We start from the raw sequence: 24486 nt of genomic DNA on the forward strand, positions 1-24486 counted from the left end.
CATGTCAGGGTAACAGAAAAGTTTCCAGCAGGAAGGAAAGAAACCACTGCTCTTTGCTGAACAAATACGCTGCGGCTGCTTCTCCCCAGTGCTTCTCCCAAGCACGGTGTAGACAAATCGTCAGCAAAACAGAAGGGGCTGCCAGAAATGAATAAGATTTCGGTTACCTCTTCCATTCGGAAGGAACGGAAAATGTACACGTAGTCGCCCGGGCGTCCAACAAACCTGAAACGATGGGGGAGGTCGTTAGAAAGAAGATGAGCCCCTAGCTCAGTGCCGGGAGAGACCCCCAAGTGGGGACTGCGTGGTGTGTGAGTCCTGCAGGCCCAGCCTCAAGAGTATCTACAGGCGGCTCTGCCTGCCTGGTCGCATCTGCTAAAAGATGACCACAGTGGTTTTCACCAGTCAAAGGTTGGATTCCCAAACCCAGAGAGAGGCCAGAAAAAGGAACTTCTTCAATGAGAGGCCATGAGACTGAGAGGCAGTGGGAAGGGGGCCCAGGGGGGCACTAAGGCAAAGACCACCTTGGTCTGAAGACTGCAAGCTGCTGCGCCAGCTTCCCCGGGACTCAGGACGTGCCGCTGGCACAGTGATGTCCGTGGACAGCTGGCACAGAAGCACTCTGGGGACCTCGGGCAGCTGGGGCAGGTGGTGGCCAAAGGCCACCTTGGGTGGGGATAGACAGCCTCTCAGCCTTCTAGGGGCTGGTGTGGGGCGTGGAGGCTTCCGAGAGCCTGCTCTATCCTGGATGCACTCGGCGAGGACTGGACCCCTTGGCAGGGCCCTGGGACCCTGGGCCAGGAGGGCGGGCATGGCACTGGTGAATCACATGATGTGGAGGAGGCAGCCTTCTGGGGGGCTCTGAGATGAGAGCAGCCAGCCCCTTGCGGGAGTGGCGGTGGAGGCGGGGCATCAGTGTGGGTGGGCCGCAGGCCCCACCACAGCCTGCGATGACTCCAGAGGGTCCAGGCGGGGCAGGTTTCACCCCACCAGGAGCTGTGAAGAGGGCTCAAGTGGCCAGCAGCTGCACTTCCACGCCCTCCTCTCTCCTTGTCCCCACTCTGTGGACCCCTCCCTACCTGCCATGGGAGCACCTGGAGCTGGCTTCTGGGGTTCTCTGCCTGGACTCCCTGCTGCTGGAGCTTCCCACTGCCTGGAGTCCCTCCGGTCCCCTCTGCCCGGGGTCCCCACTGCCCGGGGTCCCCTCTGCCCGGGGTCCTCACTGCCCAGGGCCCTCACTCCCGGGTCCTCACTGCCCGAGGTCCTCTCTGCCCAGAGTCCTCACTGCCCGAGGTCCTCTCTGCCCAGAGTCCTCACTGCCCGGGGTCCTCACTGCCCAAGACCCTCACTCCCTGGGTCCTCACTGCCCGGGGTCCTCACTGCCCAGGGCCCTCACTCCCGGGTCCTCACTGCCCGGTCCTCACTGCCTGGGGTCCCTACTGCTTGGGCTCCCTGCTGCCCAGGGTCCCGCCGCTCTGGAGCCTCAGCAGGGCCCAGGCCTTCTCCCTGACCCTCATCGGCTGCGGGTGCCACAGTGTCTGCCCTGTCCTGGGCTTCAGGTGCCCCCCGCCTGTGGGGAGGGAGAGCCCTCCCCTGGACTTGGGAGAAGCGAGGTGGGGAAAATGCTGAAGATGTCCCTACCGGCCTTTGAAGAATGCCACGTAAAAGATGGGGGTGTAGGAGTTCACAAACTTCAGCAGGAAAGCCTTGAAGATCAGCCTCTCCTCGAAGCTTTTCTCTGTCTTTGGGACCTCTAGAGGGAGGGGTAGGATGATACTGAGGCTGTGGCTGAGATGGCCCCCAACAGCCTGGTCCAGTCTCCGGCTGGCCACTGGCACCGTTACTCAGTTGGCTCTCATAGGCGTGCCAGGGCCTGTGATCAGGATCCCTGTTCAGAGCCAGGGAGCTGGGGCCCAGAGAAGTTAAGCAACAAGCTCAAGGGTGCACAGCAAGAGGCAGGTGACTCCAGCTGCCTGAGTCCAGGCCATGGGTACCTGGAATGTGGGCACTCACCGATCTGGGTGAGCCACCGGGCTATGCAGCCATACACCTCGTCCAGGAGGATGATGACCACTAGGTTGATGATGACCGCAGTAGCTGTGACTGTGACCCGGATGTTGGACCGCACGGAGGGGGAGGAGTTCATGGCCAAGGCAGCGGCCATGGAGATTCTGTAGATGATGACGCCAAGGACGATGGCAAAAGTCACTGCAATCTGCAGGGGGGAAGGGGCACTCTTGGTTGGGGGCCCACCCAGGACCTTCCTGGGTCTGCCCCATCTACTCCCTCAGCCCAGCTGTCCCCCAACCTTCCTGCTCTACTGCTTCAAAACAAGGACTGACATTTCTTGAGCACCTGCCAAATGCTAGGCACTTTCTGTGCATTAACCCACTAGAGACAGATGGACGAGGGGTAGTTTCCGTTCCAAGGAAGAAGACACTGAGGTTCAGAGAGATTACGTAGACCGGCCACGTCACCCAGCTCAGGAGCTGGGATTTACCAGGCGGTCTACCCAAGCCTGCAGTTCACAAGATCTTTGCGCCATCATCTTCCTGGAGCCCAAGCACGGTCCCCAAGCAGAGCCCAGGACACAGTACGGTTACCAGGCCAGTGGCTGGTCCCACAGCAGGCTGACTGAGCTGGAGGCTTCTCCTAGAGCAGACTGACTGCTGGGAGGGGCTTCTCCCCCAACCCATGGGGAGCTCAGGGACATCCTCACATGGTGTTCAGGGCTGAGGTGTGCCTCCCTCCCAGCCACCTCCCGGGGACTCTCCTGGTAAAGGAGGTGGGTGCGGCCTGGGATGGGGCAGGGCTTTGGGTCTGGCTGGAGATGCTTTGGGTCCCTTCTCCTAGCCAGCAGCTCCCTTCCAGTTCCCCCACCAGAGCGAGCTCCTTCTCTTGCCAAACCTATTGTGGGACCAGAACATTCCATAAAACTTGGGTTGGCGGTTGCCTGAGAAACCATGGTGGGAGCTGGCTACAATGACAAGATTGTTCCACACACTGCTGTCTGCCTGTCTGTCTGTCTGGGCTCCCTCATCCTGCCCTGCCCTGCCCTGCCCAGGGGTGTGGATGCCCTATTCTGAGCCCTCATTGGGGACGGATGGACTGAGGGCTAGGTAGGAGAAGCACACAGCAAAGTCAGGCTCCTCCTCTAGGCGTGAAACCACCCACAGCACACAGGCTCTGTCTTGTCACCCTACGTCCCCGCGTTCCAGGAAATCGCACATTTGCTCCCACGCAACGGTGCAGAGGGCAGGTCCCATCCCTGCTAGCACGGTCACGGGTGGCTCCCAGGACAGGTCCAGGAGGCCTGGGGCTGCCCTCTGTGTCTCCCAGTTGCAGCGTGGGATGGGTCTGTTTGCCCCAGAGGGAGTCTGCAGCTTTCCAAAACCTAGAAAAGCTCTTATTTCACGTTCTGGGCCATGACCACCGGCTCCTGCAGGCATCTGCCAGTGACACATGGTGACCACACCCTGTCCAGGAAAACGCCTGCAGCCCTCACCACACCCTGACAAAGGAGTAGCTCTGCTGCGAGGCGTGGGGACCACTCCCTGGCCAGTTCCGGGGAACGAGGGTTTTCCTCGGAAAACCCCTCAGTCCTGCCAAGAGGCCTCCAGGACGTCTGTCCCCGTGCCAGCATGCGGAGGTGCAGGTGGCGCACCGGGCCCGTGGGAGAGCCAGCATGCGGAGGTGCAGGTGGCGCACCGGGCCTGTGGGAGACTCAGCGGGGGAGGCCCTCCACCCCAGCAGGCGCGTCCCCTGCCCTGCCACAGGGCAGTCGGGCCCACAACAGGCACACCCTGCAACAGGCTCCCTTCCAGTCTCCCTGGTCCGTCTCCCCTGCCTCTCCAGGACCAGGGGCATGAAGGGGCACATCCCAGGTGCTCAGCCAATGTTTGTTCACTGAATGAAACTCCCAAGTTGAAGACAAAGCTGTGTCCTCATCAACCCTATGAAGCCCTTGACGGGTTTACCAGGATGTCAAGGCTGGGAAAAGAGCCGGCTACTTCCCTATCCAATATCCTCTCTGTCTTTCCTCTACCATCCTGCCTTGCTGAGACGGCAGTGTGTGCTCATTCCTCAGCCTCCCTGCAGAGGAGGTGGCCACGTGTACCCGTTCTGACCAATGAGACGCAAGCAGAGGTGTGGCAGGTCTTCTGTGAAAGCACCTTCAGACAGGGGCTGCCACCCCTGGCCCATCTCTTCCCCCGCCCTTCCCCTTCTTCCAGCCTGGAGAGTGGAAGTGATGTTGGAGGTGCAGCAGCCATGTTGTGACCAAGAGGGGACCCACTCCTAGGACAGGTGAGCAGAAGGTCAGAGAAGCCAGTGACTCTGATGGCATCGTGAGGACACCAGACCAGCCCTAGACGGCCACCTCCTTCCCGGCCCCTCACCGGCCCTTCTGTAACAATGCTGTTGCTTCTGCAATGGGAGTGGCTGGACCTCAGGCTAGCCTCTGCTGGGTGAGGGATGGGGAGGCTCTGGCTATCTCCCAGCCCCCTCGCCTGGCACCTGGCCAGAGGGGACCCGTCCCCTCAACACGAGGCCAGCTGCCCTCCCACTAAGTCACCGGAGAGCACAACAGCCCCCAGCTCCCACTGAGGGGCTCTCCTTCTCCAGGTGAGGAGATGAGCAGGCCCCTGAGGCCACCTTTCTCTGGACTTATGTCAGCTGGGGTCCCTCTTAACTGTGCCTGAGAACATGAGGGGACACTGGATCTTCCCGCTGCTTCCATGACTCAATCAGGGGGCCCTTGGCCCCTCACTCATCCCAGAAAACAAAGACAGCCCCCTGCCTCTGTCTCTCCAAGTTCCTACGGAATGGCATGGATCTTGGAGCAGGCAGTCCAACTGGCACCGGCTTCTGCAGGCATATGCCAGTGACTACATGGTGACCACAGCCACCGCCTGTGGCTGGCGCCAGAGGAGAGGGTGCAGTCTTCCGGCTTTAGTTTCTGTGTCAGCAGGAGACGGATGGTACCAGGACTGGCCAGTGGCAAGGACTGAATGAGATGCTCTGGTGAGACCCTCAGGGCACAGCTGCCAACCTGGGTCCCCGAGTACCAGGTCTCGGGGCTAGGTGGCCGCAGGAGGCGCTGCCTTCAAGCTGTGGAACTGGACGAGGGCAGGGTCATTTCTAACATGACCACAGCTGGCTCCAAGCACTTGCTGGGTGAAGGAAGCACAGCTAGTATGCGGCCAAGGCCGAATCCACCGGGGATTGAAATCCCTGGGATTGAAATCCCCTAAAAGCCACAAGATGTTTGCCCACGAGCCACGTCACAGACTTGCGGTCCCCTGAGTAGCACTATCGTGTCCTGTCTGTGTGCTATTTATTTAATAGTTTTCTTTTTTAAAACTTTTTAAAATTGTTTTTACTTAATGCTGATGCCTGTATCAGGGCTCAAGTCATGTTTTGGTCACAAAATAAACAGTTTTTTTTGAGACAGGGTCCTGCTCTATCGCCCAGGCTGGAATGCAGTGATGCAACCACAGCTCACTGCAGCCTTGACTTCTCAGGCTCCAGCAATCCTCCCACTACAGCCTCCCGAATAGCTGGGACCACAGGCGTACACCAGCACGCCAGTTAATTTTTGTATTTTTGGTTTTGCCATGTGGCCCAGGCTGGTCTCAAACTCCTAAGCTCAAGCAATGCTCAAGCAATCCTCCTGCTTCAGCCTCCCAAAGTGCTGGGAATACAGGTGTGAGCCACTGCACTCAGCCAATTTAATGGTTTTCTTAAAAAGTCTTCAGTTTCAGCTTAAATGATATCTTTGAATCCCAGGCTTGAATTACTGGATACTTAAATAATCATGTCTCTCAAAATGAAAGCTGTGTATCAGGGACCACTGAAATCATCTCATGTACCCCCTGGCGTGTGAAGCCCCCACTGGGGGTCACTTTGGAACCTTGGTCTCTTCCCATTTCAGGGGTAGTGGTGAGTCTTCCCCACCCACCCGCTGCCCTGAGCAGATGGGGCTGGCGCACCCTGGGACCAATGGCACTGCCACGTGAAAGGCTGAATCAGGTCTTGGAGGACACCAATCACTTCCTTTTTTTTTTTTTTTTTTTGAGACAGAGTCTTGCTCTGTCCCCTAGGCTGGAGTGCAGTGGTGTGATCTCTACTCACTGCAACTTCTGCCTCCAAGGTTCAAGCGATTCTCCTGCCTCAGCCTCCTGAGTAGCTGGGACTACAGGTGCACACCACCACGCCCAGCTAATTTTTGTATTTTTAGCGGAGACGGAGTTTCACTATATTGGCCGGGCTGGTCTCGAACTCCTGACCTCAAGTGATCTGCCCGCCTCGGCCTCCCAAAGTGCTGAGATTACAGTTATGAACCACCACGCCCGGCTGACGCCAATCACTTCCTTGCGGTTTCTCCTGACTTCCTCTGGCCTTACCCTTCTGGAACTTACCATGAAGATGATGGAGACCAAGTTGGTGAGGTAGGCTGGGAACCGATCTCTCCAGGTCAGCTTCACTTTGTCAGTCTGCAACACAAAACGATGCCCGTCAGTGGCTGGAACCATCACGATGAGACATACCTGTGTGTCAGCGTGGGGGTGTGTGTGTGTGTGTGCGCGTGGGCCCAGGGACAACTTGAACAACAGAAATACTCAGAAAAACCTTCAAAAATGCCCACAGGTGATGAGCCAGTGCAAACGCATAGGGTTCCAAGAAGCATTTGGGGGTTTATCACCTATGTCACAGGATAACAGGACTGAGAGCCGTTAAACACTGTGAGTCCTCTGTGTACAGGGCATTGTAACGCCAGGTGCCTTTCTAAAGACTGTTGGACCCACGTCTGGGAGAAGCTTGGACCTGGAGTCCATTTCTTCAGCTAAAAGTCTCACTTCTAAGTCTAGAAGATGGAAGATGTTTTCCCAGGGCCACCCAGACCATAATAGTTATTTTTCCTTTGTGGAGCAAGTTGAAACAAGCAGCTAGCACTACAAGTTCAAACGTCATCTGTGGTGACACATGGCCCGAAGGCTCTGAGCACCCAAGGTTGGCTTGGTCTGGAGAAACCCTAGGTAGAAGCTCATCACTAACCTGGGATGTTTCAAATGGGGGTGGATTTTTTCCATGGGAAAATGCATGTATTAGGTCACAGAATGCGGACAGGGGCATGACACCGGAGACCACTCATTCCAGGGGTGGGTGGCATGCGTGTTAACGAGAAGACCAAGAATCGCTTGCAGGCAATTGTGACAAGCACGTTTCACGAGCTCCAAATCAAGCCAGAGCCCCCCGCCCCTGCCACCACAGACCCACCACAGCCATGCAGTGCCATCGCAACACGCCGGGCTCACTGAGTGCCAAAGGAAGACAGAGAAACATGGATGTGAATGTTAAAAAAAAAACAAAAAACAACAGTTTGTTGAAGAAAAACACAATCGACTTTGATTGCCTGCAAACAGTCAAGACGCGCGTTGCCCGCAAGATAAAAAAGTACCAATTTCACCCCCGCCATGGCTGTCTTAACCCTCTGCTTCCATTTGTTTGTTGACTCCTCTGGGATATGCCGGCGCTTCTGAGGGCGGGTGGGGGGAAAGAGAGCACCGTGCGGTGAAGCGGGAGGCGGGCCGCAGACCGCGGGGCCCAGGGATCCGTCCCCATCTTGGCAGCAGGCTGGCCTCTCCCGGTGCCGGCCATAAGCTCACTGCCAAGGCTGACTCGGGTTCTGGGCATTTTAAACAGATAAGAGATGGCAGAGACCCACGTTCGGAAAGAACATCTGTAACCAAGGTGGTGGAGACACGAGAGACTCCAGCACGCACCCTCCACTGGACCGCCTCACGCCCCACCTCGCAGACGGCAGCTGGAGTCCAGCGGGAGGTAGCGGCCAACACCAGCATCTTATGACAGCAGGAAGGAAGCCACACCCAGAAGCCCAAGCTCATGTGCCAATTAGGCGGTGGGCCTCTTTTCATAAATGAATTCAGTGCCATAGCTGGAGGGGAATCAAAACCAGAGGGAAGCCGCTGGGAGCCAAATGGAACGGAGGAGGAAATAAAGGGTACGGCCCATCAGAAGCAGACCAGGCCTGGGGGTACCTCTGAGCTCTGCAAAAATAAACCCCCATGCCTCTGTTGCTTTCATGTGATCAGAGAGCCTGGGCTGAAAGCAAGCCACGGGCCACAGAGGCAGAGGGATCCTGCGTCCAAGAGGTGTCTTCCTTCCGGCCCCCGTTGCCCAGATTCGCTGTTGTGGCTTGGTTAGGTCCCTTGCCTTAAATGGACGTAGTGTGTGCCACAAAGCCCTTTTCTCCCCCTCAGGAAGGAGTGGAATACCCACCCATGCTCGCTCTAAGAGGTGCGACCACACAGCTACAGGCTGGGTTATCTTGGGGGCCACACACTGACATTTCCACCCAGGCTTGGGGGCCGCTACGCTGCCCTGAAAACACGCCCGACGCCTGCAGGGCCCTAGAGATGGTGGCATCCAGGTCTTTTGCTTTCCCAGGAGGGAATGAGGGGCAGAGGGCCTGAAGGGCCAGTTCAGAGGGCAGCTGGCACCGGGCGTGCATGTCCGATGTGTTAAGTCAGACAGACAGTCTATTTTAGGGCGATAACTCCTGCTTTTATGGTTGTATTCTGCACACCTTTCAGTCCTGCTCAGATCCTCAGGGGTGTTTAAAAAGACATACTTCCTGGCTATAGGAGGACTGAGCTGTACCCCAAATTCTCATTGTGTTTGAAGAGCTGGGCCTCGGGAGGAGGCTTTCTAGAGAACCCACTTTACCCTCCAGATGGGATTTTGGCAACTGCAACCCCTGACCACTTTGAACCTGTGGAGCACTGTCCCCTGATACATTGACAAGGAAAGATAAATCCAGGGGTTTGTCCTGATCGGTCCCCAAGGCTGAAAATGTAGATATGACACAAGGTCAGGACCTGTGAGAGCTCCCTCGACTGCCCTCATCCCTCAGTGCGGGCATCTCCAGCCTCCGTTAGAGGCTGACAAGGCCAGGAACTCCATGCCTGCTTGTCCCATATCATGTGAAAAACACCATTAAAAAAACTTTGCTGGGCACCGTGGCTCACGTCTGTAATCCCAGCACTTTGGGAGGCCAAGGCAGGCAGATCTCTTGGGGTCAGAAGTTCGAGACCAGCCTGGGCAACACAGTGAAACCCTGTCTCTACTAAAACACAAAAAATTAGCTGGGCACGGTGGTGCATGCCTGTAGTCCCAGCTACCCGGGAGGTTGAAGCATGAGAATTACTTGAACCCGGGAGGCGGGGGGAGCAGTGAGCCGAGATCACGCCACTGCACTCCAGCCTGAGTGACAGAGAGAGACTCTGTCTTAACAAACAAACAAACAAACAAAACAAACAAACAAAGCTGGCAAGCACCTCTGGAGGTCTTCGAGAATCCTGGCTGCACATACGACTTAATTTGAATGAGACGTTTGGGGAAAAAGAAGAGCAATTATTATAAAAAGATGATGACCTCAAAAACATTGCAAAACATGTCTCACCCTCATTCTCACAGTCTGAGTGAAACAAGGAACTGGCCATTTGCTCAGGGGCGCTGGTTTGGCAAAGGCTTCTGTTTCGTTGTTTGATGTAGAATAGGAGGGGTGTACTGTGAAAAAGTTTTGAAGCCTCAAAGCCATGGTTCTTGTGGTTGAAATGCTTGCTGAAATTTGAGATCACCCTCAGGATACATCAAGACAGAGATCTAGAGGAGGTTTGATAAACTATAGCCCTTCGGCCAAATCTGGCCCCCTGTCTGTTTTTGCAAATAAAGTTTTATTGGAACACAGTGTGAGGAACACAGGCCCATGTCTTTACCTACTGTCTATGGCTCCTTTTGCTGCTACCATGGCAGAGTTGAGCAGCTGCAACACGGGGTTACACTGCCTACAATCTTTGTTATCTGGGCTGATCCCAGGTCTACATTGTTGATGAACACAGTGTTTTATTGCTGGGAAAGTTAACCCACAGTGGCCACCATACCTCTTTGTTTTTGGACTCTTTCTTCAGAGACTTCTCCAAGACTCTGGCTTCGTATTCAGCTCTGGGATGATCCTATGAATGAAACCAAGTCAAGATGGAGGCCTTGTTAATTGTGAGTCTGAACTCCTCAGCGTCAGTATACTTGGCAAATCAGTCCATGGATTAGCCTTGGGCACCCTTTGGGTCCAGTTCATAGTTGGCTGCTGAGAATATTTCCAATGTAATCCCCCCGTCTGTGGTCTGGATAGTGACCCAGGATTATCCCGTTTGTGGGGAACCCCAGCCCATTGAGAGGGCCACCGAGTCTGGCCTCTGTGTCCTCCTAGAGGTGGAGAAGCCTGTACCAGGCTGCAGTGAACAGCCAGCCATGAACTGGCCCTGAGAACGTTCTACGGAGGAGCTGTGGGGGTCGGAAGAGATGCAGTAAGTGTCGGCAAGCGTGGGCAGCCCAGAGGTGCCAGGCCTTGGGGAGCTCAGAGCAGGTCAGCGAAGGGTGCTGGAAGGGAAGAATGGGTTAGGAGAGACCGGAGGTGGAGAGAAAGCAGAGACCCCGCCTGCGTGGAGAAACTGCGGGAACTGCATGGTAGAAACAGATTAGGTGCAAGAGAAGGTCCCTCTCCCAGGGAGACAGGCCGTGGGAAGATAGAGGAGTGACAAAAAATTCCAAACCTTGACAGCCTCCTTCAGGGAACCAGAAAAGTAAAAACAAAACACAAAGATGTCATTATTTAGGTTGTTATTTTAGAAATAGGACCTGTCCGCTGAAGACAACTTTTTTTTTTTTTTTTTGAGATGGAGTCTTGCCCTATTGCCCAGGCTGGAGTGCAATGGCGCGATCTTGGCTCACTGCAAGCTCTGCCTCCTGGGTTCAAGTGATTCTCCTGCCTCAGCCACCCAAGTAGCTGGGACTACAGGTGCCCACCACCACGCCCAGCTAATTTTTTGTATTTTTAGTAGAGACGGCGTTTCACCATGTTAGCCAGGATGCTCTCGAACTCCTGACCTCGTGATCTGCCCTCCTCGGCCTCCCAAAGTGCTGGGGTTACAGGTGTCAGCCACCGCGCCCGGCCCTAAAGACAACTTTCTTAAGAACTAGGATGAAGGTAAAGGATGCAGGTGAGCTGGGATGGGTGGGTGACCCTGGGTTCCATTAAGGTTCACTGCTGCTTGAGGGTGACTGTGGGCTGTGGCCTTTGTAGCTGTGGCCTTTCCCATGGTTTTGGAAATTCCCCAAATTTCCAAATCTCAGTGCTGGACTGAAATGCCTCAGACTCAGCTAAGGCACACATGGGCCACATGATGGGACACAAGGGTCCTTCCGCTTCAGTACCGAAGTCTGGACTTCAGGCTATGTGGAGGGGAGGTCCCGTTCGCCTGTGGTTATTACTCCTAAAGGAGGCCCTGACCAGCTGCTGGGGGTGCGAGTGGCTCACTTTGGGAAATTCATTCAGGCCCCTTGGCACTGTGTGTGCCCAGTGACTTCGGTCGTCACCCCCAAAATCAAGATCCCAAACCATCGGGCTCAGGAAATCAGGGAATGGGACCCCAAGGCGTTGAGCAAAGGGGACTGGACCTCACTGCCGACTTTCCCCAGCCACAGGGACATCACAGAAAGGACATTTGAAATCGACTTCTGAACAAGACAGTGACCGCTTTTTTTTTCTATTTGAATCTTTCTAATTGAAACGGCAAGGGAAGAGAACACCCAGAGAGCCCCCGCCATGGACAGGGCTCTGGGCTGTGTCCCTGCTCTGCCCTGCAGAGCTGTGTGCCGTGACAGGTTGCGTTGATCTCCGCCTGGTCATTTGTGGACAGGATAATGAGACCGGCTGAGGAAGAGGGTGGAGGCTGTTATCTGGGCAGGTAAAGGTGTGGCCCAGTGGCCACAAGCCGGGCAGCCGTTTACGGGGCACTGTGTGCTGGGCCGGGTTCTAAGTGCTTTATATCTATTGACCCATTGAGACCCTACAAATGCCATCAAGTGAGGACACTGAGGTACAGAGATGTTAAGCAATCTGCCCGGGGTCACACAGCAAGGCTGGTGCAGAATCTGGATGGAACTCTGGCAGCCTGGCTGCAGAGGCCTGTCTTGTACCCTCTGAGCTGCCGTGCCTCTCCCAGAAAACTCTAGTCCCCTTGTCTGTTGGCAATATTGTCAGCCCAAACCTGGCACATTTGGCTGAAGAGTGACCCATGGGTTCAGTGTGAGAGGGAGCAGATTGTGTGAGAAAATACAACAGAAAAGTTAAAAAAAAGTTTTTAAAGAAAAAAATCCTTTAAAAGAAAAATATCTTCTAAAAGAAATGTCCACATTACAATAAAAATGCATGAAAAGTTTCTCTTTTTAAAAGGAGCATGTGTAGCCTGGGCAACATAGCAAGACCCTGACTCTTACAAAAAATTAAACAATTTGCCAGGCGTGGTTGCGTGTGCCCGTGGCCCCAGCTACTTGGGAGGCCGAAATGGGAGGAGGGCTTGAGCCCGGGAGGTCAAGGCTGCAGTGAGCTATGATCATGCCATTGCACTGCAGCTTAGGTGACAGAGGGGGACCCTGTCTCCCAAAAAGTGGGGAGCATGTTTTATAACATTAAATAGTGGTCAGCGTGGTTGCACCTTACAGTGTGTGCATGAGGTCGCCTCTGTTGTGCACCCAGGCTAATTGTGAGGACTGTTACTCCTTTGCATTCCCACTTACCCTAAAGGGAATTCCTGCTGGACTTGGGATCCCTGTGAGTACAGTTCACCTGGCATCCCAGGGGCCACGTAATACTGAATGTCCCTCTCTCTGGAGCATGAAGAAGCCAGACACTGGCTTTCCCTCTACGTTAGTAAAGGATCCGTTCCCTCTTGTCAGCCACGCCCGGCTGCAGGCACAGAGCTGGCTCCAGGGAATGCGGGCTTGGCACCCGGGGAGGCAGATGCTCACGGCCACCTTTGGAGACCCATGGACAGTGTCCGTTCCCTCTCCACCTCCACGGGTGGTGCCGACAGCCCGGGCAGCCCCCAGACGTGATGAGGTCAGTGTGGTGAGCCCTGGCTTGCGCCTGAGACCACGCTGGTGGCTGGCGTGTCCATGTGAGCACGGGGATGAAAACACTTCAGCAGACAGGGAATGGTCCCTTTGGCCACGGATGGCGTTCGGAACGCCAGGGTGATGAGCGGCGAGGCAGGCGGGGGGCGGGGGGCGGCCTTGCCTCAGCTTGGACCAGGAGCGCTTTCTGACCTTGGGCCTCCGTGTAAGTCCCAAGGAGGTCCTGGGGCAGGGGGAACATGGGGGAAGGGCGTGATGCGCAAGGCGCCAAACCCACTGACCTCCTCCTCCTCGAAGCCCGTGAGGTCCCAGCGGTAGTTGAGCCGCATCTGTTTCCGCTTCCAGTGCTCCATGAAGGTGGCAGCTGCGGGCAGGGGCAAAACCAGAATCTCCGATGACATAAAGGCATTTTTCTCTTTTTTTTTTTTTTTTTGAGACAGAGTTTTGCTCTTGTTGCCCAGGCTGGAGTGCAATGGCGCGATCTCGGCCCACTGCAATCTCGCCTCCCGGGTTTAAGCAATTCTCCTGCCTGAGTCTCCTAAGTAGCTGGGATTATAGGCATGAGCCACCATACCCAGTTAATTTTTGTATTTTTAGTAGAGACAGGGTTTCACCATGTTGGCCAGGCTGGTCTCAAACTCCTGACCTCAGGTGATCCACCTGCCTTGGCCTCCCAAAGTGCTGTGATTACAGGCGTGAGCCACTGCGCCCAGCCAAGGCATTCTTTTCTTTTTTATTGCTGTTTGGTGAGCTAGGGTGATGTACTGGGCTGAGAACTTTATCTGAATTCATGTGTTCAGCCCTCCCACCAATCCTGTGGGGCAGGAACCGTCATTCTCCCTTTTTACAGATGAGGAAACTGAGGCACGGGACACTCAAGTCCCAACCGAGGTTACCCAGCTAGTCAGTGAGGGATGGGCAGCCTGGTCCCAGAGCCTATGCCTCAACCATCCTGCCCCATTGCTCTTGGGGAACCCGCTTTGGAGGTCAGGAGGAACGAGGGGTGAGCCCAGGCCACTCACTCACTTGGGCTTCAAACCACTCCAGGAGTCTGCCTGCTGAACTGCACTGGCAGCTGCTGCATTCGGCTTCATATTCCCAACAGACAAAGCATGGTTCAAATGCTGCCTCCTCCAGGAAGCCACTGATCATCCCCCTCAGTGTGAGAAAAACCCAGCTCCTCTCGGGACCTTCCTCAGCCTGCGTCTGTCTTGCCCACGGTGTCAGTGCTGCCTTCCATCAGGATCCCTGTCCCATGACTTGTGTGTGGGGCAGGGGTGGGGCCTCGTTCCCCTGGGTCCCCAGTTCCCAGAGGTGCCTGGGACAGACAGGTGCTCGAGTAGGCACTGAATGACTGACTTTTGCAAGCACACAGCTTGCAAAAGGAGATGCCCCTGGCCGAAGTGTTTATCCTGATCGCTTCTCCCTGCGAAAGAAAATCTGCAGAGGCTGAGGAGCAGAGTAACAGGAAGGCCCCAGAGTTCCTCAGAGCTCACGATTCTCCAGCTGTTCCATGCCAGGCACTGTTGGGAGCTGGTCAGTCTACAGACCTCTCCAGGACAGGGCCCTTGTGTTTGTCTGAAGATGTTTAGTACAAATTTTAGGGCAATAATACGGGAGTTCAATACCAGCCACTGAGCTCTGTGACCTTTGGCAAGTTATTTAGCCTCTCTGTGCCTCCGTTTCCTCATCCGTAAAATGGTGCCCTCCAATAATCAGACTTGGAGTATCAGTGAGGAAGTATCAGTGTTATTTAAGCCTCACAGTGATCATAGGAGGTAGGCACTATTCCCACCCCCTCCATTTTACAGAGGGGGAAACTGAGGCTCAGAGGGATCAAATGGCTTATCCGAGAAGCAGCAGCACTGATGTGCAAGTAAAATGGGCTGTGTGACGGTGAACGTGCAGAGTGAGTTCACAAATGTGGCCCTTAACTGAAGGCAACGTGTGGCAGGAAAGAACGGAAGTCGTGGGTGTGAACCTGATTCAGAGGACGTGAGTCTATGCATAACGCACCCCATTCCCATTAAGGCGAGGTGTGAATGGGGCTTCCGAGCATGCACCGGTTTGTCTAGGATGGCAACTGTATCAACCGGCCCAGCCTGGAAATAGGACCCCCCCACCCACATCTTTCACAGCGGGGTAATTTAATCCCGGGACTTGCTCGCACAGGCAATAGAAAAGCTGAGAAGCCACATGGGGGATGGTGGGACCACCCAGAGATGACCCACAGCAGGAGCTGGCATCCGTTTCAGGATGGCAGGACAGTAGGAGGTGCTCAGCGCCCCTGCTGGAGCCAGAAATTGGAGCTGCCCAGAAGAAGCTGGGATCACGGAGGAAGGGCTTCCCAGGAGGAAGTCAGAGCCCGGAGAAGACACAGTCATTGCTGGGGATGTCCCAGGAAGTGGAGGGAGATGGGGAGCAATATCTTGGCTGCTCCCTTCCTCCCGCCTTCTGATTTCCCAAAAGGGCTTCCCACTGGCTGAACCTACTAGGAAGAGGGAGAGCTAGGGAGCCTGGGGAACGTGGCTTCCCAAGAGGCAGAGCTGAGCAGGCGAGGGAACGGCTATCGCTGAAACACCTGCCGGAAACCCAGCCACTCAGCAGACACGCACTGAGTGCCACGGCTGTGGCAGGTAAGGGGGGCCATGAGGGCCCCGGAGGAGGCCCCCAACCCCCAGGGGTCCCTGACCCTCAGGAGGCAGACGATGGGAGTGGCCTGTCTGCGGTGGGTACCCTTCCCAGGAGGCAATGCGGGGAGGTCTCTGCCTCTTTGAAGATGTCCTTTGGCCCCTGCAGCTGCTCTGGAGCGGTGGAGGAGGCCAGCCGTTTCCTGGTCTCTGCCTGGTCTGCAAGGCCCCCAACCGCTCCTCCACTGGGCTATGAAAGCTGCCTCTTTCTGTCCTCCTCTGCCCACCCAGGGTAACAACGTCCTTTTACGATGCTTTTTTGGGGCTGAGCACTGCCCAGGAGGGCTGGCTTCACGCACACCTGCAGAGTTGGCCTGCTTACCTGCCACCATGGTTAGTACTGAGTGTCAACTTGATCGGATGGAAGGATGAAAAGTATTGTTTCTGGGTGTGTCTGTGAGGGTGTTGCTAGAGGAGATTAACGTTTGAGTCAGTGTGGGGGGTAGAGGTAGACCCGCCCTTAATCTGGGTGGGCACCATCCCCTCTGCTGCAGCACGGCTAGAAAAAGCAGGCAGGAGAACATGGAAGAGCAGACTCGCTCAGTCTTCCAGCCTTCATCTTTCTCCCGTGCTGGATGCTTCCTGCCCTGGAACATCAGACTCCGAGTTCTTCAGCTTTTGGACTCTTGGACTTACAACAGCAGTTTGTCAGGGGCTGTCAGGCCTTTGGCCACAGACTGAAGGCTGCACTGCTGGCTTTCCTACTTTCGAGGGTTTGGGACTCAGACTGATCCACTGCTGGCTTCCCTTCTCCTCTACTTGCAGACGGCCTATTGTGGGGCTTGACCTTGTGATCGAGTGAGTCGTCGATTCTCCTGAATAAAATCCCTTTCACATGTACAATATCCTGTTAGTTCTGTCCTTCCAGAGAACGCTGACTCACGTACCTTCCCTGTCCAGGCCTCCCTAGCTCCTCCTCTTTCCCAGACTTGGCCTCCATTATGACACTCACCCCACTGCCTCCCCAGCTCACCCTCTCTGCACTCGCCAGCTTGCAGCGTATCAACAGTCACCAGTTAATGAGGACGTATCCGTGCACTCGCATTTTACAGACATCAGTCAATCTCATCTTCATAATGACCACAGGCAGGCAGGATGATTCCCACTCACAGACTGACAAAGTGGAGACCATTTACAAAACTGAGATTCAGAGAGCTGTGTCCAAGGTCAGCTGCAGGGGAGCAGCAGCCATTGCATTTGAACCTCATTCTCTTGGACTCGAGTCTTCACGGAACCACGATACTGGAGCAACTCTCCGTGCAGATATTTAACTTTCCTTAAGGAAACAATAGCTGTAGTTGCCACAAGTCTGATTATTAAAGCGTACCATCTATGGATGAGGAAATGGGGGCACAGAGAGGTTAAGCAACTTGCCTAAGGTCACAGAGCTTGGTGGCTGGTACTGAACCCTGGTATATATATATATATATATTTTTTTTTTTTTGAGACGGAGTCTCTCTCTGTCGCCCAGGCTGGAGTGCAGTGGTGTGATCTCAGCTCACTGCAACCTTCGCCTCCTGAGTTCAAGTAATTCTCCTGCCTCAGCCTCCCAAGTAGCTGGGACTACAGGTGCACGCCACCACATCTGGCCAATTTTTGTATTTTTAGTAGAGAGGAGGTTTCACCATGTTGGCCAGGCTGGTCTTGAACTCCTGGCCTCAAGTGATCTGCTTGCATTGGCCTCCCAAAGTGCTGGGATTACAGTTGTGAGCCACTGCACCCGGCATTGAACCGTGGTATTCTTGCTCTAAAATTTGTACTGTGTCTTCAGACAGAAGCAAAGGCCCTGTCCTGGAGGTGTCTTGTCTGTAGATTGACCAGGACCCAGACTGGAGCCCAGAATGTAACCTGGTGGCTGGGGGTGGGGTGGAGGGTGGAGATGATACAAAGATGTGGCTTGTTTGGCTCAGACACGTTTAAAAAATAAAGACATTTGACATAAAAATTATGCCTTTCCTGCTTCTCCTTTAAAAGCCAGAAGCATTGGCAGCAGAAGGCTGGGGTTGAGCAATGATCGTTCCTTTGTCAAAACTTGGGCATGCCTTTCCACTTGGCCACAGACCCCACCATGCCCTATTGTCTGGCTTTTGTGGGCACTGAGCGTCAGGCTGGAGCTGTGGAGTCTGGGCTTCGCCGGCAGGAAAGGAGATGCGAAGACTCGTGCTGCGCCTGGTGGCCAGTCCTCAAAAGCTAGTATTGTGAGCAGTATGAAGAACCACCATCTAGCGGGGTGAGCGAAGGCAGCAGGAACCCTGAGCACCATCTTCTGCAAGCAATTCTCCTGCTCCCGAGTCCTCCCTCCTCACCCACACGAGTTCCGATTCCTGCCCTCTGAGGCTCCCAATCCTGGTCCTCCTTGCCAATGTGCCAACCACCTCATACAAATGTTGTATAATACCCAGCTGCCGCCAGGGCGCTGGGCACGGTGCTTTCCCACGCCTGATCCCTCGGATCCTGCCCCAGCCCCCTCCACGCAGGGATGACGCACTCCATTTTACAGACACATAGATGAGGTTCTGAGACGTCAGAGGACTCATCAAGTAAGGGCAGAAACCTGGACCCAGCCCTTCTGATGCCCAGATGAGCTGGTATCAGGGACGGGGCTTCCCACCCACAAGTGCACAATGAAGAAGCGGCCTTGAGTGCGACAGCCTTACAAGGTGGTCAAAGGGACAAGCCCATCCCCCTGAAACCTGGAGCCCAGGAGTCACCACAGCACACAGCACAGAGGGTGGCAGCGAGCGAGAAGCCAGGCCGGACGGGAGCAGGTGGTTGGGCTACAGTCCCTTCCCACATTGATTTTCACAGCACAGAGACACACAAACTCCTCACAGAGGCGTCCAAACTCCACCACAGAGGCAGCAGGTGAGCGAAAGACTCTAGGTCTACGTGGGATCTCATCGGGGTGAGCGTGGGCAGCTGACCACACTGCTGCCAACCTCAGTCTCTGAGAAATGGGCTTGTTACCAGCACCTGCCTGAGAGGGTCTATCATAGAGTGTCCCTGACTTCATCCACAAGCGGTGCTCAGGGTGGGGCCCGCGTCTCTGTAAGGGCTTGACAGAGGACCGCTGTTACAGCCTAGCTTGGTCGTGGGGATCTCCACGTGTCCCCTTTAGAGGCGCAGCACAGGACAGAGCCTACATTTTGTATCGCCCCATTTGTATAAAATGGTCAGAATATTTATAGATAAATCTACAGAGACAGAAACCAGATTGGTAGTTGCCAGGGGCTGGGGTTGGGGGGAAGGGGGACTGACTACTTCATGAGGACAGGGTTTCCCTGTGAGGTCATCAAAATGTTCTGGAATTAGATAGAGGCGTGGATGCATAACACGTGCTAAATGCCACTGAACTGTGCACCTAAAATGGTTAATTTTATGTTGTGTGAATTTCACTGCATTTGACAAAAAGCGAACGATAGAATGATGGGCGTAGATTCCCCTTATGCGTTAATGTGCGCCTGCCACATCTTGGAAGAACCACAGGAGAATGGGCTGGAGGGACACACACATGTGTGGTTACCTATGGCAGGGGGCAATCTGTTCATTTCCTCCAGGATTTCTCAGTGTGGGTCTGGGAATCTGGGGTGTTCCTGAATCTCCCCAGGAAGCTTGTTAAAATGCAGTTGTCTGACCTACAGAGTCACCCAGGGTCCCCGGAATCTGCATTCTAAACAAGCTCCATAGGCTGCGTTCGAGCCAGCAGGCATCTGGAAGTACCGACCCCTCCGTCTTTCTGCCATCCTTCTCCAACCATCTCTCCATCCATTAGGTTAGCTGCCTCTCCTCCCAGGCTGCATCCCACCCCGCCTCGACCTATCCCGATGTCTCTACTACTCAGGCCTCACTCTAATTTCCCTAATTCCACGGCCCTTCCTTGATTGGCTGGCGGACACCCTTTCTGAGCTCTCTCTCCCCTGAGATGCTGTTGCCCAAACCAGGGCACATCTCAGGCGCTTCATCTGATGCTCTCTTGGTTCCCCTGAGCGAGCTGCAACCCGCTCTGCAGCCGCCCGGTGGACAGCCCCATCTCTCCAGTGAGATCCGTGCTCCTCACGGGCAGGGGTCACGTCTTCCAAGCCTCTGCCCTCCACCCCTGAGCCCACCAGCTCTGGGAGGCAGGCAGGGCACGGTCACACATGACCACGGAGCAGAGGTGCATCCTGCCAAACTGTGCATGTGGGGTCCCTATCCAGTCCCCTCCTTGAAATGTGACCCCCTGCTCTGGCCTGACTTGCATCCCTCCAAATTCACATGGAAGCCCTAACCCCCCAGGTGATGGTATATGAAGATGGGGCCTTTGGGGGCTGATTGGGTTTGGCTGAGGTCATGAGGGTGGGACTCTCGTGATGGGATTCGTGCCCTTGGAAGAAAAGACAGCAGAGAACGGGCTTCCCGTCTGCCTTTGCCACCTGAGAACACAGGGAGAAGGTGACTGTCTGAAAGCCAAGGCATGGGCCGAATCAGCTGGCACTTTGATCTTGGATTCTCCATACTCAGAACTGTGGGAAATACATGCCTGTTTTTGCAGGCACCTGTCTGTGGTGTTTGGTTACGGCAGCTGGAGCAGACTAAGACACCTAACCCTGGGAATAGAAACCACCCTTCGCTCACCTCCAGTTCCCGAAAAGTGCAGTGTTGCTTAGTGCAGACTCCATTTGCACGAACTGGTGGTCAGGGAGGGGTCTCCTGGGGAGGGGCGGGGCGGGGCGGGGCAGAGCTCGGGTCCTGCACCTGAGTGCAGAGATGGGCGGGGCACAAAGGCCTCCAGCCTTCCCTTTTGCTCTGAGTCACCAGGCACCCTACCTATTTATCCCTGGAACAAGTTTAGTTCCCACAGACCGATGATCACAGTGCATCCCCTTCGTTCCCACCTAGCTGGGAGTGACTCAGCTGGGTGACTTGTCAACTCCGTGTGAAATCTCAGGCCCAAGCCCCGGAAAGGATTACAGTTCCACCTCTGACATTTCATTAAAGTTGAGACCATCTTTCTCGGGCTTTTGCAGCCAGGCTCAAATCAGATAAACTCCTTTGTTCTTCGTGGAACTGACAAGCAGTTAAAACCCCATTATTATGCTATAATTTCAGAAAATGGATCCAAGTGAATAGCTAAATAGGGCTCAACGTTACTTAATGAGACATCTTATTTGAGGCTTTCAAATGTCAGAAATCCCAGACAGCAGCAAGCTGAAGGCTCTGGGACCGACATGTCAGCTCCAGGAAAGCTGGACCCCACAGTGCAGTGGAAGCAAAGATTAAAACAGCAGGCTGGAGGTGATTCATCCACCGTGAATACAGAGCCCCACACCCCGGCAGGCGGGTGGCCACGACCAGGCTCCCGGCTGCCAGGCAGTAACAGGTTGATGTCTCTTTGCCATTGTAGGAGCAGAAATGTGAACAGCTGGAGGCAGGAAAAGAAAGGACACAAGGGGAGAAGAAACACTAGAGGCAAAATAATCCCTTGGAGGGTAAAGAACAAATAATTGAATAAAGGATTAGAAAACACACAAGGAGCCATCCCTGGTAATTGCCCTTGACAGCTGGTGTGAAAAGGGCCTGGGACGGGGGCTTTGTCCCTCCCCTCTCCGCTCACACCTCTCAGCCACAGTAGGTTCTTTCCTGTGGATTTAGAATAAGCTCCTTTTCTCTAAAGCAAGTGCTTCGTGGGAGTGGCCTGGCTTTTTTGTGTGTGAATTCCCCCCACCCCCGCTCAGAATGGGAGTGCGCGGACGGAACTTGTGCTTGACTCTATTTGACAGTCAGGGCACATTTGTTATCTACCAGGGTTGAAGTGGAGCTAGGGAGGGGTGAGACGAGCAGCGAAGCCTCCTGCGGGGTCAGCAGGCACAGAGCCCCCTCTCCCAGTGTCGGGGAGTGCAGCCATCTGCTAGGAAGGGGCTGGCCCGCAGCTCTTGGGACACAAGGCGCTAGGTGCGGGATGAAGAACTGCACAACAGGCAAGCTGGCTTCACGAAACAGGGCCACCGAATGAACAACCACAGCCCGTGGGGGCCGGCGCGCTCGGCAGTACCACGCCTACATGCCCCCCACTGCTGGCTCACGGTGCATTTCTGCTACCCCAAGAGGGCCCATGATGAGGGCCCGGGGAACGTTTGGACAGAGAGGTGGGACCAGGGCACGTGCTGAAACCTTGGAGGCAGATGCGCCGGGGTGCGCATCTGAGATGTCTGTTGGGGACCTGTTAGCTGTGTGATCTCAGGCAAGTCTCTTACCCTCTCTGTGCTTCTATCAGAGGCATTCCAACCAGAGCGACTCCATCTTGAGTGAGGACTAGGAAAAATGAGGCTGGGGCTTGCTGCAACTCCATCTTGAGTGAGGACTAGGAAAAATGAGACTGGGACTTGCTGCAACTCCATCTTGAGTGAGGACTAGGAAAAATGAGGCTGGGGCTTGCTGCAACTCCATCTTGAGTGAGGACTAGGAAAAATGAGGCTGGGGCTTGCCAGGCTGCATTCCCAGCGCCTAGATGTTTACGTGAAGGGAACAGATTGATAACGTTTGCTAAACAGACCCAGACTCAGGAATGTCCTGATACCCCGATATGTTGAGAACAAAAGCATTCCTAATTTTACTTTAGAGATAATAATATTGATTCTCACAAAATATAGTAATTAAGACAATTAATCTTTTATCACAAACCCTTGTGACAGAGTACATCTCCCCATTATTTTCTTTGTTATCCTTTATACAAACAAGCACTGTACCTAGGGTGGGCACGTTCCTCCTCTTACTTTCAGAATGCTCTGTTCTGTAGCCATTCTTTTACTCCTTTACCTTCTCTCTTCTTCTTCTTCTTTTTTTTTTCTTGAGACAGAGTCTTGCTGTTGTCACCCAGGCTGGAGTGCAATGGCGCGATCTCGGCTCACTGCAACCTCTGCCTCGTGGGTTCAAGCGATTCTTCTGCCTCAGCCTCCCGAGTAGCTGGGATTATAGGCACCTGCCACCACGCCCAGCTAATTTTTCATATTTTTAGTAGGGGGGGGTTCGATATGTTGGCCAGGCTGGTCTCGTACTCCTGACCTCAGGTGATCCACCCGCCTCAGCCTCCCAAAGTGCTGGGATTACAAGTGTGAGCCACCGTATCGGACCACTCCTTTACTTTCTTAATAAACTTGCTTTTGCTTTAGACTGTGGACTCACCCTGAATTCTTTCTTGTGTGAGATCCAAAGACCCTCTCCTGGGGTGTGGATCAAGACCCCTTTCTGGTAACACTTTAGCATCTTCAACAGAGAAAAGAACAGAGCCTAGGTCTGGGACTGTTGTGGAGTTACAGAGAGAGCCGGTGCAGAGCCCTTAGCCCAGACTGGCACAGAGGCAGTCCTCAGCGCAGCTCCCAAAGCGAAGGAGGTGTATTTTTGTGGAGACAGACGGGGAAACTCCTCTAGGCGAGAGAAAAACTTGGAGGTAATCCAGTCAGGAATAAGCCAGGCACACGTTCAGCACACATGCCAGCCGGAGCCAGTTAGTAATGCCCGCGGAGTAGGGGCTAGAGTCAGGTATTTGGGGCTCAAGACGGAGATTTCTCAGATAACTTAAAACAGAAGTACCATTTAACTCAGCAATGCCATTACTGTGTAGATGCCCAAAGAAATATCAATTGTTCTACCATAAAGACACATGTATGCATATGTTTACCGTAGCATTATTTATGAGAGCAAAGACATGGAATCCACGAAGATGCCCATCAGTGGTTAACTGGGTAAAGAATATTTGGTCCACGCTGGGTGTGGTGGTTCACACCTGTAATCCCAGCACTTTGGGAGGCTGAGGTGGGCAGATCACCTGAGGTTAGGAGTTTGAGACCAGCCTGGCCAACATGGTGAAACCCCGTCTCTTCTAAAAATACAAAAATTAGCTGGGTGTGGTGGTGGGCGGCTGTAATCCCAGCTACTGGGGAGGCCGAAGCAGAAGAACTGATTGAACATGGGAGGCAAAGGTTGCAGTGAGCTGAGATTGTGCCACTGCACTCCAGCCTGGACAACAAGAGCGAAACACTGTCTCTACTAAAAATAGAAAAAATAGCTGGACGTGGTGGCGGGTGCCTGTAATGTCAGCTTCTCGGGAGGCTGAGGCAGGAGAATCACTTGAACATGGGAGGCAGAGTTTGCAGTGAGCCAAGATCACGCCACTGCATTCCAGCCTGGGCGACAGGCACTCTGTCTCAAAATAAAAACTAAAAAAGGATATGTGGTCTGTATACATCATGGAATACTACACAGTCATAAAAGGAAGGCCTTTGCAGCAGCATGGACAGAGCTAGAGACCATTGTCCTAAGCGGACTAAACTAATGCAGGAACAGAAAACCAAATGCCATGTGTTCTCACCTTTAAGTGGGAGCTAAACGTTGAGTACACAGGGACACCAAGCAGGCGACAGGAGACACCGAGGCCTACTTGAGGGTGGAGGGTGGGAGGAGGGTGAGGATGGAAAAACTATCTGTAGGGTACTGTGCTGATTATCTGGGTGACAAAATAGCCTGCACACCAAACCAATGGCACGCAATTTACCCATGTAACAGATCTGCGCATGTAACCTCCTAGCCTAAAATAAAAGTTGGAAAAGAAAAAACAAACAAACAAACAAAAACCTGTAACTAAAAAAAAGCTATGAGAAGTATTTGGGACTCAGAAACCAGAATTCGGGGGTTCAAGCCCTGCTTAAGAGCTGGTGTAAGCTTGGGAAAGTCGCTTACTAGTTTATTCATCCTCCAAATGGGGTAATAGATCTATTTACCTCCTTCGGGGGAGTTAGTGAGTCAGGACGCAGAAGATGCTTAC

At 54.1% G+C, this 24486-nt stretch overlaps 1 protein-coding gene across 2 annotated transcripts in view; it reads right to left on the reverse strand.

Annotated features, from left to right (window-relative positions):
• Positions 1-24486, reverse strand: part of ANO1 (anoctamin 1, calcium activated chloride channel) — a 102937-nt gene that overhangs the window by 25720 nt on the left and 52731 nt on the right. Inside the window, exons 12-19 of one of the 2 annotated variants that reach the window (XM_011942303.1) lie at positions 13278-13360; positions 10635-10646; positions 9966-10037; positions 7460-7537; positions 6420-6494; positions 2014-2215; positions 1642-1753; positions 168-225 (exon numbers count right to left, since the gene is read on the reverse strand). In XM_011942303.1, coding sequence (XP_011797693.1) covers positions 168-225; positions 1642-1753; positions 2014-2215; positions 6420-6494; positions 7460-7537; positions 9966-10037; positions 10635-10646; positions 13278-13360 — 692 coding nt within the window. The remainder of the gene's footprint in view (positions 1-167; positions 226-1641; positions 1754-2013; positions 2216-6419; positions 6495-7459; positions 7538-9965; positions 10038-10634; positions 10647-13277; positions 13361-24486) is intronic. The other variant, XR_001001807.1, reaches the window with a different exon arrangement.

This window comes from Colobus angolensis, unplaced genomic scaffold (assembly GCF_000951035.1).
Source record: "Colobus angolensis palliatus isolate OR3802 unplaced genomic scaffold, Cang.pa_1.0 Scaffold21, whole genome shotgun sequence".
NCBI classification, from domain to species: Eukaryota; Metazoa; Chordata; class Mammalia; order Primates; family Cercopithecidae; genus Colobus; species Colobus angolensis.